Consider the following 16,731-nt stretch of genomic DNA (forward strand, 5'->3'; position numbering starts at 1 on the left):
AGAGCGATCGGCCACGACGACGGCCGTACTTCGTCCGCCTACAGGCCCTCCCTGAGGAGACTCCATAGTTAGTTGGTGAGGTGTGCGACACATGACCCTTGTAACCATACATACCCCGGAAATCGGCGACGAAGACTTGGCTGCTGCACTGAGCATGTCTTGGAGCAGCGACAACTTCGTACATGTCCGAATGGTGTTTATGTTGATGGACGATAAGCGATAGGTCTGTAGATCGTCTCCTGCAATGGGGGCCGCCGTCAGCGTCGACGTAAAAATTGGGGCCTGGAATCTGCAGGCCGCGTCCGCGCCGTCATCTGTTGCCACTCGGGAGGGTCTGAGGTGTAGGAGGAGAGACCTCTCTCTTCATCCACCACAGCGGGCGCAGAATCGTCTTCAATGTCATGCGCCCAAGGTTCGTAAGTTAACAGTGGCTGCGGAAGAACACTTGTGAGCTGAGTGACCAAGGGTGAGCCGGCCGGAGTAACCGAGCGGTTCTAGGCGCTACTGCCTGGAACCGCGAGACATCTACGGTCGCAGGTTCGAATCCTGCCTCGATCATGGATGTGGGTGATGTCCTTAGGTTAGTTAGGTTTAAGTAGTTCTAAGCTCTAGGGGACTGATGACCTCAGAAGTTAAGTTCCATAGTGCTCAGAGCCATTTGAAGCATTTTTTTTTTACCAAGGATGAATCCGCAGTTGTTTCTGGTTAAGTACCAGTGGGGGCGCTGTGCTTGTGATCTGGTTTCCGAGAGAGCGGCAACGGGTTTGTCGAAATCAGAGAAAGTAACAGGTGAGGGCGATCCTGTGTCATCCATTTTTCTCGTCTCGTCGGCTGTCCGGTTGTCAACTGGAGAAGACGTCCGCTGGAGGCAATCGTCTGAGGGTATGCGACGTCGCCTTTTATGTTTCCTCGATGACCTTTGTTTGCGGTCGTGGGTTTCTGTGTTCGAAGGAGCGTGTGGTTCCCGCATCGCAACCCCCTCAGGGAGAAAAGCAAAGGTCGGTACAAGTTTTTGCGTCGTGCTCCATTCTTTCGTGTCGATGGAGTCGATAGGTGGCTATCTGCAATCTCTGTGGACTCCGTAATGATGTTTGTCAATCCAGGACTTGCGACGGGTGCGCATTCTAACGCTTCCTGTCTCCCAAGAGCCTTTCGTTTGCCATGACGGTCGATCGTGTCACCCCTGCGTAATTGAAGGGGAGAGACGTGAACGTAGGAGGTGGTGCCGTGTCATCTAATGGAATTTTTGTAACCCGACGTTGAATACACGCCGAGTGTACATGACCCTCCTAGCCACAACCAGAATAAGTATGAGGCTGTCCATCGTACATTTCGATTGTTCGACATCCACCTATGACTAAGTAGGATGGCACGTGTTTCCTTAATTCAATTTTGACTTGTCGGACACCGTTGAGGACCTGGTATGTCTCGAAGGTGTTTCGTGTTTCGGCCACGTGACTAATTACCGTCCCATACTGGCGAAAAGCTGCGGTAACTATGTCCGGCGGCACTTCGAACGGGAGTTCAAAGACTCTTAGTGTGCCTAATACTAGTCCTGCATTGTCAACGGTAACCGCCCCGATATGACAATCGGAGTGTTTGAGCTTGAGAGTATTCGCACGTCTGCTCACAACAGCGTGACATAACTCTTCATCAACCATGTTGACGTAAGCGACGCTACTTGCGATGGATAGGTGGATACCGATGACGTGCAGTGGTGGTATTTGAACATCGTCACGGTTGAATCGGTCTTTTTCAAAAGCTCGTGGTCTTGCGTGGTCAGGCTGGAAGCTGATCTTTATGGTAGCTTTTCTGTACGAAAGAGCCATAGCGACTCAGTATCCACGGACGTGAGTACTAGCTGCGACGAGGAAGTAAACAAACTACGCGCGCTCGCGACTCTGCGGACGGGACGTAAATAAGACGTCCTCGTCGCTCACCTACGGAAAGCAGACTGCGTACCTTAAACGTTACGATGCGTAACCAGTTTGCTATACAATATTTTATAGCTGTATACTACCCAGCGAAATTCCGAAATTCTGTTTTGTCGATTATTCGAAAACGAGGATCTACCAGGGTGAGTTGCTGTAGGATGTGATACTTGGGACCTTAACTTAAATAAACCGTACAGATGATTTCCAAAAGTACGTCCCATCGCTGGGAACTTCTCCTTGTTAGAGTGCATTTCTATAAAACAAATAGCCTTAATAGTGTCAAAGGGATTTACAAAGAAAAGTAATGCTTTGCCAGAAGAAATGTGTGTTTTATACCTAAAGTATTCTATATAGTGCGCTTCTTTCTGGGAGGAATGATAAACATTAACGTTAAAATTTGAACCTATCATAATTTGTGAATGTTTAATTGCTCTGTCTTTTTTTATTCATTGCTAGATTGTAGTGACATTATCTGAAAACTGCAGTGTCGACGTGGTTGACTACTGACCTGCCTGTAAGTGTCCTCGATCGTGGGAATGTAAGACTCGCGGAACGTGCCTTTGACGAATCGCAGCACGAGCGAGCTCTTCCCCACACCGCCAGCGCCGAACACCACTACACGATAATCGTTGCTCTGCTCCGGCATCCTGATCTGCACTGCCACTGCAACAGAAGGGACACAGCATCAAATAATGATCAATCGCTAGCTTTCAACGCTACAGTTAGCCACCATAGATCAGCAACGTGATTTTTTTTCTTATTATCTATAGCTGTTTATTAATAACTTGCATCTAACGGGTTTTACAGATCTTCATATGACACACTTTACATACCGTATGAGTAATTCGACAAGTAAAGTAACAAAAGTTGTCATTAAATAGCCACTTATGCACCAATACTGTAGTATGGAACATGCCTCATAGGTTTTCAGTAAGTACGAGGGGTTTTCAGTAAGTAACGCAACACTTTTTTTCTGAAAGCAGGTTGGTTTTGTTAGGATTCCAGTACCCCATATTATTCCAAACTCTTCTGTCTACATACCCCCATTTCTCAACATGATCTCCGTTCAATGCGAGGCCTTACGCCACCTGACTGGGAAGGCCTGCGTGCCCGCATGGCACCATTCTACTAATCGACGTCGGAGCCAACGTCTTGCTGCATCAATAACCTCCCAATCATCCACGTACTGTTTCTCACAGAGAGCATCCTTCATTGGGCCAAAAAGATAGAAGGTGAAATGTGCGAGATGGGGCTGTAGGGTGGATGAAGAGGAACGTTCCAATGAAGGTTTGAGAGCTATCGAGAATGCAGGCTTGTGTGAAACGTCCAGTTGAGCAACGAGGTGTATGACTGCGATACGTCGATCACTTCGAATGAGAGTGTCCGCACGTTTCAACATCGCAGGAGTCAGCTGTGTGCGGCCGGTCGGCACGCGGGGGCTCGGACAGGCATGCGTGACTTTGTTGCGATGATGACAGACACCTAAGCGTGTTTTTGTTCACTGCCAGCTCTCCGTAGACTTTTGCAAGCGCCTATGAATATCTGCGATGTTCTGGTTTTCTGGCAAAAGAAACTCAATGCCAGATCTCTGCTTGGAATGCACCTCCGCTACAGACGTTACTTTGAAAGCTATGTGTAGCGCAGCCACCTGTCAGAACATCATGAAAGAGGGAATATTCCATGATGTTCCACAGCAAATTCCGCATTTTTTACCCGAAACTGGCCGAGAAAAATATTTGTTGCATTACTTATTGAACGCCCCTCGTTGTCTTCTTTTTGAATATTTTGGATAGAACCTATTTGCTGGAAACGTTTCTTACAGATATGAAAATTACTTGGGCGCCACCCAGTCCTGTAGATAATATACATCAGCATCTTCCACAAGAAATACAGTAACAGTTCACCTGTTTTGAGGGCTGAGTTTGGTCGGACGTTACTATTCGGAAACAAAATATAGGTTCAGAGAAGCCGGATCAGTTTCTGGGCAAGCTCTTTCAAACGGCTCTGGGTGTCTCGGTAATTAGTAGTGTTCACTGTAAAGAAGACGGGTGGAAGGACGCCCTCGTGACCTCGAAAGAACACTCTCTTAACTTCGATAACTGCTGGAATTTTTGATGAAGATGATATTTCTTTCCCCATAACAGAAGCTTTCATTCTACCCTACCTCTAGAAACTCCTAAACAGTCAGCGTAGCCTTAAGAGATAGGATGAACTGCGAGACATGTCTACATGTGCTAATTACTGGTGAGAAATAATTGTTAAGAAAAAAATTCGATACATCGTGCCATTATCGAGTTCATAAACACTGAAATCAGTCAAGCAGGCCCTTGCGCGCGCAAATTCAAGTGGTCCACCAGCGCAAATTCAGGTGGTCCGCCAGAGACGGATCGCCAAACACGTGCTTCGTATGGTTTCCTGAACCGACCAAGAGAGCGATACAAAAATTAGGCTGGAACGGTTGTAAGAATCGGACCTGAGCCAAAGGCTGAGCGGTCTCGTGCGCTATCGACTGTTCTACGAAAGGACAGGTTGGTTGATTTGGGGAAGGGGACCAAAAAGCGAGTTCTTTCAAAAGAACCACCCCGGCATTTGCCTGAAGCGATTTAGGGAAATCACGGTAAACGTAAATCAGGATGGCCGGACACGGGTCTGAGCCGTCGTCCTCCCGAATGGGAGTCCAGTGTGCGCTACGAGAGCAGCCGACACTAATTGTATCAGGCAGGCCGCTTGAATTTGCGTGCGCAACTGACTGAATTGCTAAATCCAATGCTAATTAATTCGGAAACGGCGCAAAAATCGAATTTTCCCTTAATAATTATTTTTCAGCAGAACACCGTTACAGGCTTTTCAGACTGTTCCTGCCCGTCCCGTATATGTCCTGACACTTTGGAGCTATAGCTATCACTGATATGTAGCTAGAACGATGGAAATGTTAACTGCAGCACTCCTTAGTAATAAGGATCAGCGGCGGCTTTATTGACCATCAAACTATATCTTTCCCTTGGCAATACTGGTGTGTACAACTTGGTATATTTGAAAAGATAAGGACAGAAAGAAAATTTTCCGACCTAGCAGTGACAAATAGTACGTCTTAGGCCAGAAATGCACTTATTTTCGATATAATCGAACTTGAACTTTGTGCTACTCTTTCCTGAAATTTAGATTCCGTTCCGGATGTTATATTACGAAACATTTGTAAAATATGCATATATGAGTGTCGTAATACCTTCATAAGGCTGAAAACATTTCTTAGCTAACTAAGTGATTTCCGATGTTTGTTCCCAAACACGAGCTCTCGAACAGAATTCTATGCCGTAAAAGCATCTGCTGTAGACTGAGAGAAACTGTTACTGAAGTGCCGGCCGGAGTGGCCGTGCGGTTCTGGGCGCTACAGTCTGGAGCCGAGCAGGTTCGAATCCTGCCTCGGGAATGGATGTGTGTGATGTCCTTAGGTTAGTTAAGTTTAATTAGGTCTAAGTTCCAGGCGACTGATGACCTCAGAAGTTAAGTCGCATAGTGCTCAGAGCCATTTGAACTATTTTTTTGGTACTGAAGTAATTTTTGCATTTATAATAAAAAAGTATGTAATATAATAGCAACGCTATAGTCTAACGACTGGTCTAATAGCAGAACATTACTTCCGGATGTAAGTGGTAGGGGAGAGACAGCTTATATGAAGTACAAACGAATAACATACGTTTTGTTTGAGCGGATGACTTGAATCGTGAGCTATAAACTGCTTGGAATGTACATGAATCTTTAGGGAACGTAATCAGCTTCAAATTTTGAAATTGTAGGCTAGTAAAATTGGGTTGACGTTCCATAGAGATCTCAAAACTGAATATTTTTTGTAAGCGAAGAACGGAAACTGACTCAAATATGATATTCGGCATCACCAGATTTTTGTTCTAAGCGAGAGAATTGCAGCGTGTCCAACCGAGAATCGTGGTGACAAACATTCCTAGCTGCGATTCGGAATATGGAATATGACATTACTTGCCTGAGGATCGACGTAGTCAAAACATGTGCCTCCAGACTCCTTGAGTATAGACGAAAGGAGCGGTCGACTGCTAGTCCACTACTCTATAGGAGAATAGCACTACGTAGTTTGATTTTATGTTTTATTTATAAAATAACAACGTGTGCGAAGGATGGTGCTTTCCTGGTGACTTCACAACAACTGAATACGATGCCGACATTCTACAGAAGCGATGCGGCATCCTTTACATAATAACTTCATGCTCATAATTTTGTTACGTTATTTCAATAACATTCTCAAAAGGTACATGTGTTGAAATATTAATTATTACGATAATACTAATTGAAAAGAGAACTGTTATTTTGGCACATGCTATATAGCTACATTCATTTCTGTTAAGAAATTCATTTTTGGTTTCGAGATTTCTAGACTTCATATTATTATGAAGGAACATTTTTAATGCTGAACTTTCCATTCCACAGCAAACATACACTGCCTAGCAAAAAAAGTGAAGCACTCAAAGGATATGATCGGATGTCAAATTAACTTCGTACAGGTACAGACCATTGTTGGGTAGGTAAATGATTGAAGTTGCAGTTTGCTCTAAAAGGTTGAATGGCCACCAGAGTGCATTAGTGTTGTTCGTTTTTAGTATTGTTGCCATGCCTGACGGAGTAAATAAGGGGTCTGAATAGTATCTGATGTTGAGTAATCACTATGAAGAAAGCGGAGGAGACGCTCACTCGTGTGAGACAGCGTTATCGTCACCTGACAGAGTTTGAAACCTGACTCATTCTGTGTCTGCTCGAATAGTGCAATATCCTGATTATGGTGCATTCTTATACGACAGTGGTTCTACGTTGAACATGACGGGAGGCATACTCTTCGTCAAGGTTCCGGTCGACCACATCCGACCACCACAAAGGAAGATCACAGTATTTTGTTCCCTCACATCCTACCCCTTAACATCCGCACCTGCATCTGAGAAAACGTAATGGACTCCCCGCAATATTCTGTGTTATCTCGCACCACTGCTCGGAGATTAGCAGCAGCTAGACTAGGGAATTACTTTTCTACAACTTCTCCTGGCGTATTTATTGCTCGAACAGTCCACGGGTGTACTGCCTGTCCATAGTGTCCAACGGGCACAATATTTCGGCGACCAGACATGTCGCCATCGTCAGGTGCGCTGACGAACTGAGAGCTGAGCTCCGCGCTGCTGAATATATTGGAGCATCAAGGACTGCCCAGTCTGAGAATAGAAGTTCAAGCCATGCGGCTACGCCTTCAATAATAAAAATTGACATTAAAACAATAGCTTTTTGGTTGTAAGATTTTTTTCTGCTTTGAAATGATTTAAAATACATTTGCTTTTTTTTTTGTTTTTTTGTTTTTTTGTACAGTACACTCGTGGACTGATCGAGCAGGGAATTACTGTTCCACGTGTAGACTGCCATTGAAATCATAACAAAAATGGCTGCGTTTGAAGTGGCACAATGATCGGCAAGCATGGACTGCTGATTAATGGCGTCGCGTTGCGCTCAGCGATGAATCACGATTCTGTACTACCTACCATGATCATCGTCAGCTAGTATGGGGGCGACGTTGGAGAGGTCCCACTCTTCCAGTGTTTCGGAGAGTCACAGTAGTGTTAGTCCTGGTGTCATGGTGTGGGGTGCCATCGCATATGACTTCAGGTCACGGTTGGTAGTGATTGAGGGAACTCTGACGGCACAACCGTACGTCCTTATCGTCCTGTGTTCTCGAGCCTTACTTCTCATATTGTGGTGCCATTTTTTAACATCACAACGTTTGTTCACACATAGAACGCATCTCTGTAAACTGTCTGCGTGATGTTGTGGTACTCTCGTAGCCAGCGAGATTCCCAGATTTGTTCGCGATAGAACATGAGTGGGACCAGCTCGGATGTCAACTCTGTTCCAGTAGCAGTATCCAGAGCATTAAGGACCAGTTAACAGCTGTGAGCCAGCTTGTCTCAGGAGGGAATAAGACGGCTTTAAAATACCCTTATGAACCAAATCAGTACATGCATTCACGCCAGTGGAGGTGTAACGTCATACTGATAAGGCGGCTCACACCGTCAAGAATCTCTAAATTTTACACTATTTCGTAATCACTGAAATTACGTAACGTACCCTCTCAATCAGTGAAATCTTATTTAGATTGTTCTACACATTGTGGGTGCTTCACTTTTTTCGTCAGGCCCTAATACGTTGGTCATGTGCCTTTCACACGCTTTTCCTTTCTTCCCTCCTCCTCCCACTAGCAACCTTTTCCTAGGCAATGCCTAATTTGATGCCTGTATTGGTGCCCATCTAGACGTGGTATTTTAACGTTTGATTCACACTGAAGAATGTGACATGTTACAGTGAAACGAAACAAATGTGATGAGTGTCTATGTATAGGGTAAGGAGGCTACGACTGCTCACTCCACATGAAAGCGGAATGACTAAAAATATCGAGGTGCTAAGCTATAGCGGGCAACGAGTGCAAGTTTCCTATGTGCGCAAGTAGTTTGTAGAATTTATAGCTGCCGAACTATAGCACCGATATTTTAAAAATGAACTATATATTTTTTACATGCCGCTGGAGAGAGTCTTCGCAGAGCACTTAAACAACGTAACATGTGTGGAACTTGATCAAACAGTAAAAGTAACATCGCCGCAAGGTGCAAAACGCTGTCCCACCATGGGGAAAAAGAGTTCCCGCAAACCTCTGAAGTTCGTGGCAAACACGTAACTCGTGTACGGTTCATGTATTCATTGTTATGAATCTCATATCAAGTGCTCCAAGTGTTGACCTTGAGCACTGATCCATGTTCAAAAGAAACAATGATGTCGATAAATACAATACTACAAGGAAAAAGTCACTCATTTTCCACCTTAATGTTGTCTTTAACACAAAAATTGGTGCACAACGCTGCAACAAAAATTTTTGATCACTTACCCAGTGATATAAAATGTCTGGTAGACAGCGAAGTAAAATTGAAACCAAACTGAAAAAGCTTCTCTTTCACAACTCCTTCTGTTCCGGAGAAGCATTTCTGTTATTTTAATGTGTAAAAGTTGGTGGGTAGGAATTACTAACTCACATCCGTATATTTTTTATGAAAAGGCCTTATAAATGTTCAGCACATAGCGATATTTACGAATTAATTTGCGATGTGAATGTAAAATGATTCTTTCGACAACATTACGATTTATAGTGAAAAATGATACATGGAACGTGAAACTAAGTAACTAATTAAGCAATTCCGAACAGATTATCCTGCACATGGAATTCCATTTGGACTTACCTCACTACAGGCCCATGTTTACGGCATTACGTGTCTTCGAAAGTAGTCGGTATTTCCTTGTAGATACGTTGTTTTAATATTTTATACAGATATAGACTTAAAATGCCCTGAAGTTCACCAAATGTATGCTTCGTATTTTATAGTCATTGCTCACGATCCACTGCTCTACTAAATAGGAGTGTTACGAAATTAATTCGCTGACTGCGAATTCTTTGACGTCAGTCGTATTAGGTATAGAACAACACAACGAGAACGAAAACATCGGTAAGAAGTGTCAAAGCTCTTTCTGATACAGTGACTCGAACCCGGGCCTCCTGGATGAGAGCCAGGTATCCTAGCCCCGTTGTTGTGGGTGTCCTTTTTCCCCTTCCATCTCAGCCGTGCTGTTAGCTCTGGTTGCCATCACTGGCTAGTTTCTTAACTTTATTTTCAGTTGCTTTAGTTTATTATTGTTGAGACGATGGGAATTTGTATACGTAATGCTGCGGTAATACTTTTTTCGCCAGTTCACTGACGTCTTCGAAGTTCGTCTTCTCAAAGTGTTGCTTTCCCTCAGTCTTTTTCATTACTGTCCTATACATGTGTATTCCACGGTGTGTTACGTAGGTTTGGCTTCTCTTAACTTTGGGGACGCTGTCGCCCAGATGACCGCAGTGCGTTTTTATTTACTTTTATTTGTGTATAGATTTTTCGCTAAATAAAAAAGCACTGGTTATACTTCTTTCCATGTAGGAAAAAAAAATCTATAAAAGTCTCCTTGTGTTGGAATAGATAGTTAAAAAGTATAAACATAACTTTAGATTTACAGTGATATATTGTCTGAAGCTCTTGACGTCGTAGTGGTACAATTTTCTTGCTTGTTTCTACGTAGAAAGTTAGGTAAAGTTGAATGAAGTAACGTAAGATTATGATATTTTAAAACAAAACACAGTATAAAACGGCCTCTCCTTCTACAAAACTAAACGTACTGTATAAAGAACACGAAATTGTGCACTTCTTAACTCATATGATAATGCTTGATTTAAAATGTTTATTCACGGCAACTGATTTTCTTTCCTAGTTTTTCTTCTTTCCTTGTTTGGAATTTCTTTTTCTTCTTAATCTTGTTCCTTCCTTGTCAAACAAAGTTCCTACCATGCTATCGAAAATGGTTTTCGGGGTTGTATATCTTTCATCTGCAAGTGTGCTGTTTCCATACCTCTCTCTCTATTCTGAGCGATCACCGGCCCTGTAGACCACGCGCTGCATCAACAATCTGCTTCCACCGCCTTTTATCTCTCGCAGTCTCTGACCAGTGGTCTTGTTGCTTGGAGAGTTCCTTTAAACGCTTTCTTGGTGATTCTGTTGTTTTCCAGTCTAGCCACATGTCCAGCTCATTGCAGTCTCATCCTTTTTAATTTCTGAATGATAGTGGGTTGCTTTATTAACTGATGAATTTCATTGTTCTTTCGAATTCTCCACACGCCATTCTCCAACACAGGCCCCCAGGTTTTTCTCATCACTTTTCTTTCGAAAACATTCAGTATTTCTCTTTCATTCTTTGTAAGCGTCCAGCTTTCTGAACCGTACAGTATTATGGGGCGGATGATAGTGTTGTATATCTTCATCTTCGTGGCGATTGACAAAGCTTTACTTTTGAGTGGGTTGCTTAGGGGTACAGACATGTTGAACCTGAGGCTATTCTTTCGTTTATGTCCATTGTTATTATTTTTACTGTTGAAACGTGATCAAAGGTATTTAAACTGAAGAACTTTACTGAATTTAGAATGTTGGTCAATTTCAAAGTAAGGATCTGGGTTTATTACTCGACCAGTTTCCATATATTCTGTTTTCTCTTGGTTAATCAAAAGCCCCATTTTGCTGGCATTGTGCCTGAGAGATCTGTACATGTCTTTCAGTTCTTCTTCAGTTTCACTCAGCAACACTATATCATCTGCATAAGCCAGGAGTTTTACTTCACTGTGTTCGAATCGGAGCCCACTGTATAGATGTAAATTACTCTCCCGTATCATTTTCTCTAACGCAAAGTTGAAGAGGACACATGAAAGAGCGTCTCCTAGTCGTAAGCCTGTTTTAATTGCAAAGGTGGGGGATATGGATCCTCTGAAATTCACTGCTGCCTGGAAGCTATCCATGCACAGTTGTATCATCCTAATGATTTTACTGGGTATACTAAATTCTCGTAAAGTGTTGTAGAGGCTACTTCCGTGGATGCTGTCATAGGCTCGCTGGAAGGCAACGAAGAGACAGTGGATGTTTTTGTTAAATTCCCAGTATTTCTCAAAGATCTGTCGTATAGCAAACAAATTATCTGTTTTGGAACAGTTTGTTTGAAATCCATCCTGGTAATCTTGAATAATGTTTTCTGGGTAAGGTTTAAGTTTTTCCAAAATGATCATTGACAGGATTTTGTATGTTATGTTCAGCAAACCGATTCTTCTGTAATTTCCACATTCCATTCTGTTTCCTTTCTTGTATATGGGACAAATTATTGCAGTGTTCCAATCCTCAGGCAGTGTTTCAGTTTTCCAGATCATTGTGATAAGGTTATAAATTTCTTTGTGTAATTTGCTTCCTCCTTCTTTTAACATCTCTGCTAATATCTGGTCCTCGCCTGCTGCCTTGTTGTTTTTCAGCTTTTGAATGGTGTGGATTACTTCATGTTTTGTGATTCTACATTCGTCATTATTGATGCTGTCACTCTCAGACATTGCGTAATTGGTTATGTGCGGATCAGTGCAATTTAACATTTCTGAGAAATACTTTTTCTATCTTTCTAGGATATATTCCAGCTGCGTTAGCATATTTTGATTTTTATCTTTTACGAGTAGGTTTTCACTTTGATAACATCTCTAACTTTTCTTTGTATACTGAAACAACTCCTTTGAGTTTCCATTTCTGCTTTCCATTTCTATAGATTCTAGGACTCCAGTTAGATATTTCCTTTTCTCTGTTCGTAGAACTCTTGCTGTTTCTCTTCTAACCGCCTTGAAGGTCTCTCAACTGTCCTCACTCTCCTTATTATGCAGCCACGGCATCCTGGCTGAACCATTTCTGTTTCTTCGTTTTCTTTTTCCTACCCAGTGTTTTTTCTGCTGCATCTGTTGCTACAGTCTTTTTTCTTTCCCAAGTCTTTCCATTTACACTCCTGGAAATTGAAATAAGAACACCGTGAATTCATTGTCCCAGGAAGGGGAAGCTTTATTGACACATTCCTGGGGTCAGATACATCACATGATCACACTGACAGAACCACAGGCACATAGACACAGGCAACAGAGCATGCACAATGTCGGCACTAGTACAATGTATATCCAGCTTTCGCAGCAATGCAGGCTGCTATTCTCCCATGGAGACGATCGTAGAGATGCTGGATGTAGTCCTGTGGAACGGCTTGCCATGCCATTTCCACCTGGCGCCTCAGTTGGACCAGCGTTCGTGCTGGACGTGCAGACCGCGTGAGACGACGCTTCATCCAGTCCCAAACATGCTCAATGGGGGACAGATCCGGAGATCTTGCTGGCCAGGGTAGTTGACTTACACCTTCTAGAGCACGTTGGGGGGCACGGGATACATGCGGACGTGCATTGTCCTGTTGGAACAGCAAGTTCCCTTGCCGGTCTAGGAATGGTAGAACGATGGGTTCGATGACGGTTTGGATGTACCGTGCACTATTCAGTGTCCCCTCGACGATCACCAGTGGTGTACGGCCAGTGTAGGAGATCGCTCCCCACACCATGATGCCGGGTGTTGGCTCTGTGTGCCTCGGTCGTATGCAGTCCTGATTGTGGCGCTCACCTGCACGGCGCCAAACACGCATACGACCATCATTGGCACCAAGGCAGAAGCGACTCTCATCGCTGAAGACGACACGTCTCCATTCGTCCCTCCATTCACGCCTGTCGCGACACCACTGGAGGCGGGCTGCACGATGTTGGGGCGTGAGCGGAAGACGGCCTAACGGTGTGCGGGATCGTAGCCCAGCTTCATGGAGACGGTTGCGAATGGTCCTCGCCGATACCCCAGGAGCAACAGTGTCCCTAATTTGCTGGGAAGTGGCGGTGCGGTCCCCTACGGCACTGCGTAGGATCCTACGGTCTTGGCGTGCATCCGTGCGTCACTGCGGTCCGGTCCCAGGTCGACGGGCACGTGCACCTTCCGCCGACCACTGGCGACAACATCGATGTACTGTGGAGACCTCACGCCCCACGTGTTGAGCAATTCGGCGGTACGTCCACCCGGCCTCCCGCATGCCCACTATACGCCCTCGCTCAAAGTCCGTCAACTGCACATACGGTTCACGTCCACGCTGTCGCGGCATGCTACCAGTGTTAAAGACTGCGATGGAGCTCCGTATGCCACGGCAAACTGGCTGACACTGACGGCGGCGGTGCACAAATGCTGCGCAGCTAGCGCCATTCGACGGCCAACACCGCGGTTCCTGGTGTGTCCGCTGTGCCGTGCGTGTGATCATTGCTTGTACAGCCCTCTCGCAGTGTCCGGAGCAAGTATGGTGGGTCTGACACACCGGTGTCAATGTGTTCTTTTTTCCATTTCTAGGAGTGTATTTTCACCCCAGTTGTTTTACTATGTTTCCTCCTCAGCTTCTTGCAATGATGTGGATCGGTTATTTATTTCAATCGCATAGGTTTCTTTAATAGACAGTTCCTTCAGTCGTTCGATGTCTTAATTAGGTTTTGGTGTGGCTTCTGGTTGTTGATTCCAAATCATCTTGATTTTCATCTTTCCTACCACTAGGAAATGATGTGAGCCAATTTAAGCTCCTCTGTACGTTCTGAAATCTCTTATAAATGAATTGAAACTTTGATCTGTCATAACATGGTCAATCTGATTTAAGGTTTTGCCATATGGAGAGCACCATGTACCTTGTGTATATCTTTGTGAGGGAACATCTTCGAGCAAATTCTCATATTCTTTGACAGTGCAAATTTGAGCATTTTTAATCCATTTTTGTTTGTGCTCGACTGCTTGCTATGTTTTCCAATTGTGAGGATGAACATATCCTCTTTACCTATTTTTCCATTAAAGTCCCCTAGGATAATTCTCAGATTTATTGTTGGAACGCTTTCAATTACTCTCTCTAATTCTTCATAATACGCATCTTTCACATCCTCAGTTGAATCTTTAGTGGGTGCATGGACATTTATGAATGTTATATCGTACCACTGGCGTTTGATTGTTATGTAAGCCATTGTTTTGTTAATGGGATGGAATTTCTTAACCTGATTAACAATATTGTTCTTAACAGCAAAACCAGTACCAAATTCATGATGTTTTTCATCTCCCCCATAAAGTATGACACAATTGTCCTACGAGTGTATCCCAAGCCACCTAACTTCCTGTACAGCTACAATGTTTGTCTTGTATGTTTTTCACTCAAATATCAAAGTCGCTGCCGCAGCTGGCTTATTAAGACTACGAGCGTTCCATGTCCCAAAGTGTTCCTTGTTTCCGTCTCGCGAATTTCTGTTCCATAGCCCATGTCCGTTTCCTTTGAATCCATTATTCGAGGCAAATCGTTGATGTGAGCCAGTATGTATAGAATCCCCTGGCCGCGTTATGAGCGCTGCGCAGGTTGAGCTTGGTGATGGGGCTGCCACCTTACAGCTTCCAAGCTCGCTGAGTAATATTTTGGATTACCATTTCCTAGGTAGTTTGCCTTTCCTAGGCTCTGAGCTCTGTCCGCCCCGTAGAGATGCCTTCTGCCTCTTCTACCGCTGGAATGCTATAAGAACATTCTCTTCCGGCATCCGAGCCGCTGACTTCCTCTTCACTGGTTTTGGTCCACCCAACGTATTTTTTTTCCCCGGTACCCATCATATCTGGTGAGCATTCACCTATTCACCACCTGGAGAGGCGCCTGATGGGGGACCAGCATCGCGGTGTAGCTTGCTCGCCAGGTTTCGAGAGGGTGCGTTTCTCGATGAGGTATCGAATATATAGCTTCCCCCTACTTATACCTCCCGAGCAGATCACGAATGTAAAATTAGAGAGATTAGAGGTCGGACGGAAGCTTTCAGACAGTCGTTCTTCCCGCGAACCATACGCGACTGGAACAGGTAAGGGAGGTAATGACAGTGGCACGTAAAGTGCCCTCCGCCACACACCGTTGGGTGGCTTGCGGAGTATAAATGTAGATGTAGAGCCCCTCACGGTTCCATATATATTTGGAAATTCATTGAGCTGTCATCTCCGCATCTGTTGACTACGTAGTGTGCATATTTATCAAGAAGCCACATCACTGTGTAATTTTTTTTAGTTGGATAGAGTTCTGCTTCGGGCTGTTGTACTATTTCTGTCATAAAGTAGGTTTTCGGGTTTCTCGTGGGCAGTCGTAAGTTGTACCGCACCAATTTCCAATTATGTAGCCGACAACGATAAGTGAGTCGACGTAATAGTAATGTATCCGCTAGACCAAAGTCAGAACACTTATCAGAGTTGCTGATACCTACTCTATATAACTTTTCACAAGTTGGCAAAACATTGTTGATTACTTTATACCATGATGGAGACGATAACAGAGGCGTGAGTTTTATGTCTAGGGTTTTTCCATACAGCTTTCCATTTGACTACCAGATATTTGATTTGAATATTGTTGGGACTGTTGAACTGCTGCCATTTTCCAACGAACTCTCTTGTTCTTAAATATGATTTTTTCAATGTGATTTTTCCTACGTAGCTAATTCCCAGGTAAAATTGCTTCGCATGGTTTAGCTTATCGTCAATCTCACCAACATTAACGAGCGGCTGCATGCAAGCACGACGGACGACTGTAAAGAGCTTGGCAGTGATAGCACTAGGATCGCTATTTAAGAGTGTTATCGTTCTTTCATATAGAGTGCTAAAGCTTTTCAGCAAATGTCTGTTAGACTAACTCCCTCATCGTCTCTTCATTTTACAAGATCAGTATATTTCATTTTAAAAATATTTCCATCTCATACATACTTATTGGCATGTTGCATAATCGTTTTACCTTTTAATTTTGGCACTGGAAATATCTGTGTTACGTAGTACGCTTTGGAAAAAATGTTCTCATTTTTTTATTTTTTTGATAAGATTCAGGGAGCGCCGTTTGTTGGCTATTTCTGCAACACGTTTGTTACTAGTTATGTCCTTTCAGTTTCGGCGGACATTTTTATGGAGCATTTGTAGATGAAAACATGGACAGATTTGTGGGTTTCCACAAATCTTGCCCATATTATGTCCAGGTGTCCTAGCCCACTTATATTTAGTATTTTACATTTCTTTTCATTTAGTTTCACCCCAGTTGTTTTACTATATTTATCGAGTTCGTCCTTAAGTACTCCTGTCGCATTTTCCTCTCGTACAACAACTCCTACGTCGTATGCATAGGCTCTAGCGAAAAGGGGTGCACCCGACATTGTAACTTGCGTTAATGTTTCATCGATTTTAATAAGCGTGGGATCGGGCGACAACACGAACTGTTGCATGGAAAGTGGACTGTCTTGCGGAATCCCTCT

General features: G+C 43.8%; 1 protein-coding gene across 3 annotated transcripts in view; it reads right to left on the reverse strand.

The window, feature by feature from the left end:
- Nucleotides 1-16,731, reverse strand: part of LOC126183833 (GTP-binding protein Di-Ras2) — an 880,171-nt gene that overhangs the window by 122,234 nt on the left and 741,206 nt on the right. For all 3 annotated transcript variants that reach the window (XM_049926091.1, XM_049926090.1, XM_049926092.1), the window contains one exon: nucleotides 2,443-2,597. In XM_049926091.1, coding sequence (XP_049782048.1) covers nucleotides 2,443-2,580 — 138 coding nt within the window. In that variant the 5' untranslated portion in view covers nucleotides 2,581-2,597. The remainder of the gene's footprint in view (nucleotides 1-2,442; nucleotides 2,598-16,731) is intronic.

Source organism: Schistocerca cancellata, chromosome 4 (genome assembly GCF_023864275.1).
Source record: "Schistocerca cancellata isolate TAMUIC-IGC-003103 chromosome 4, iqSchCanc2.1, whole genome shotgun sequence".
Classification (NCBI taxonomy): Eukaryota; Metazoa; Arthropoda; class Insecta; order Orthoptera; family Acrididae; genus Schistocerca; species Schistocerca cancellata.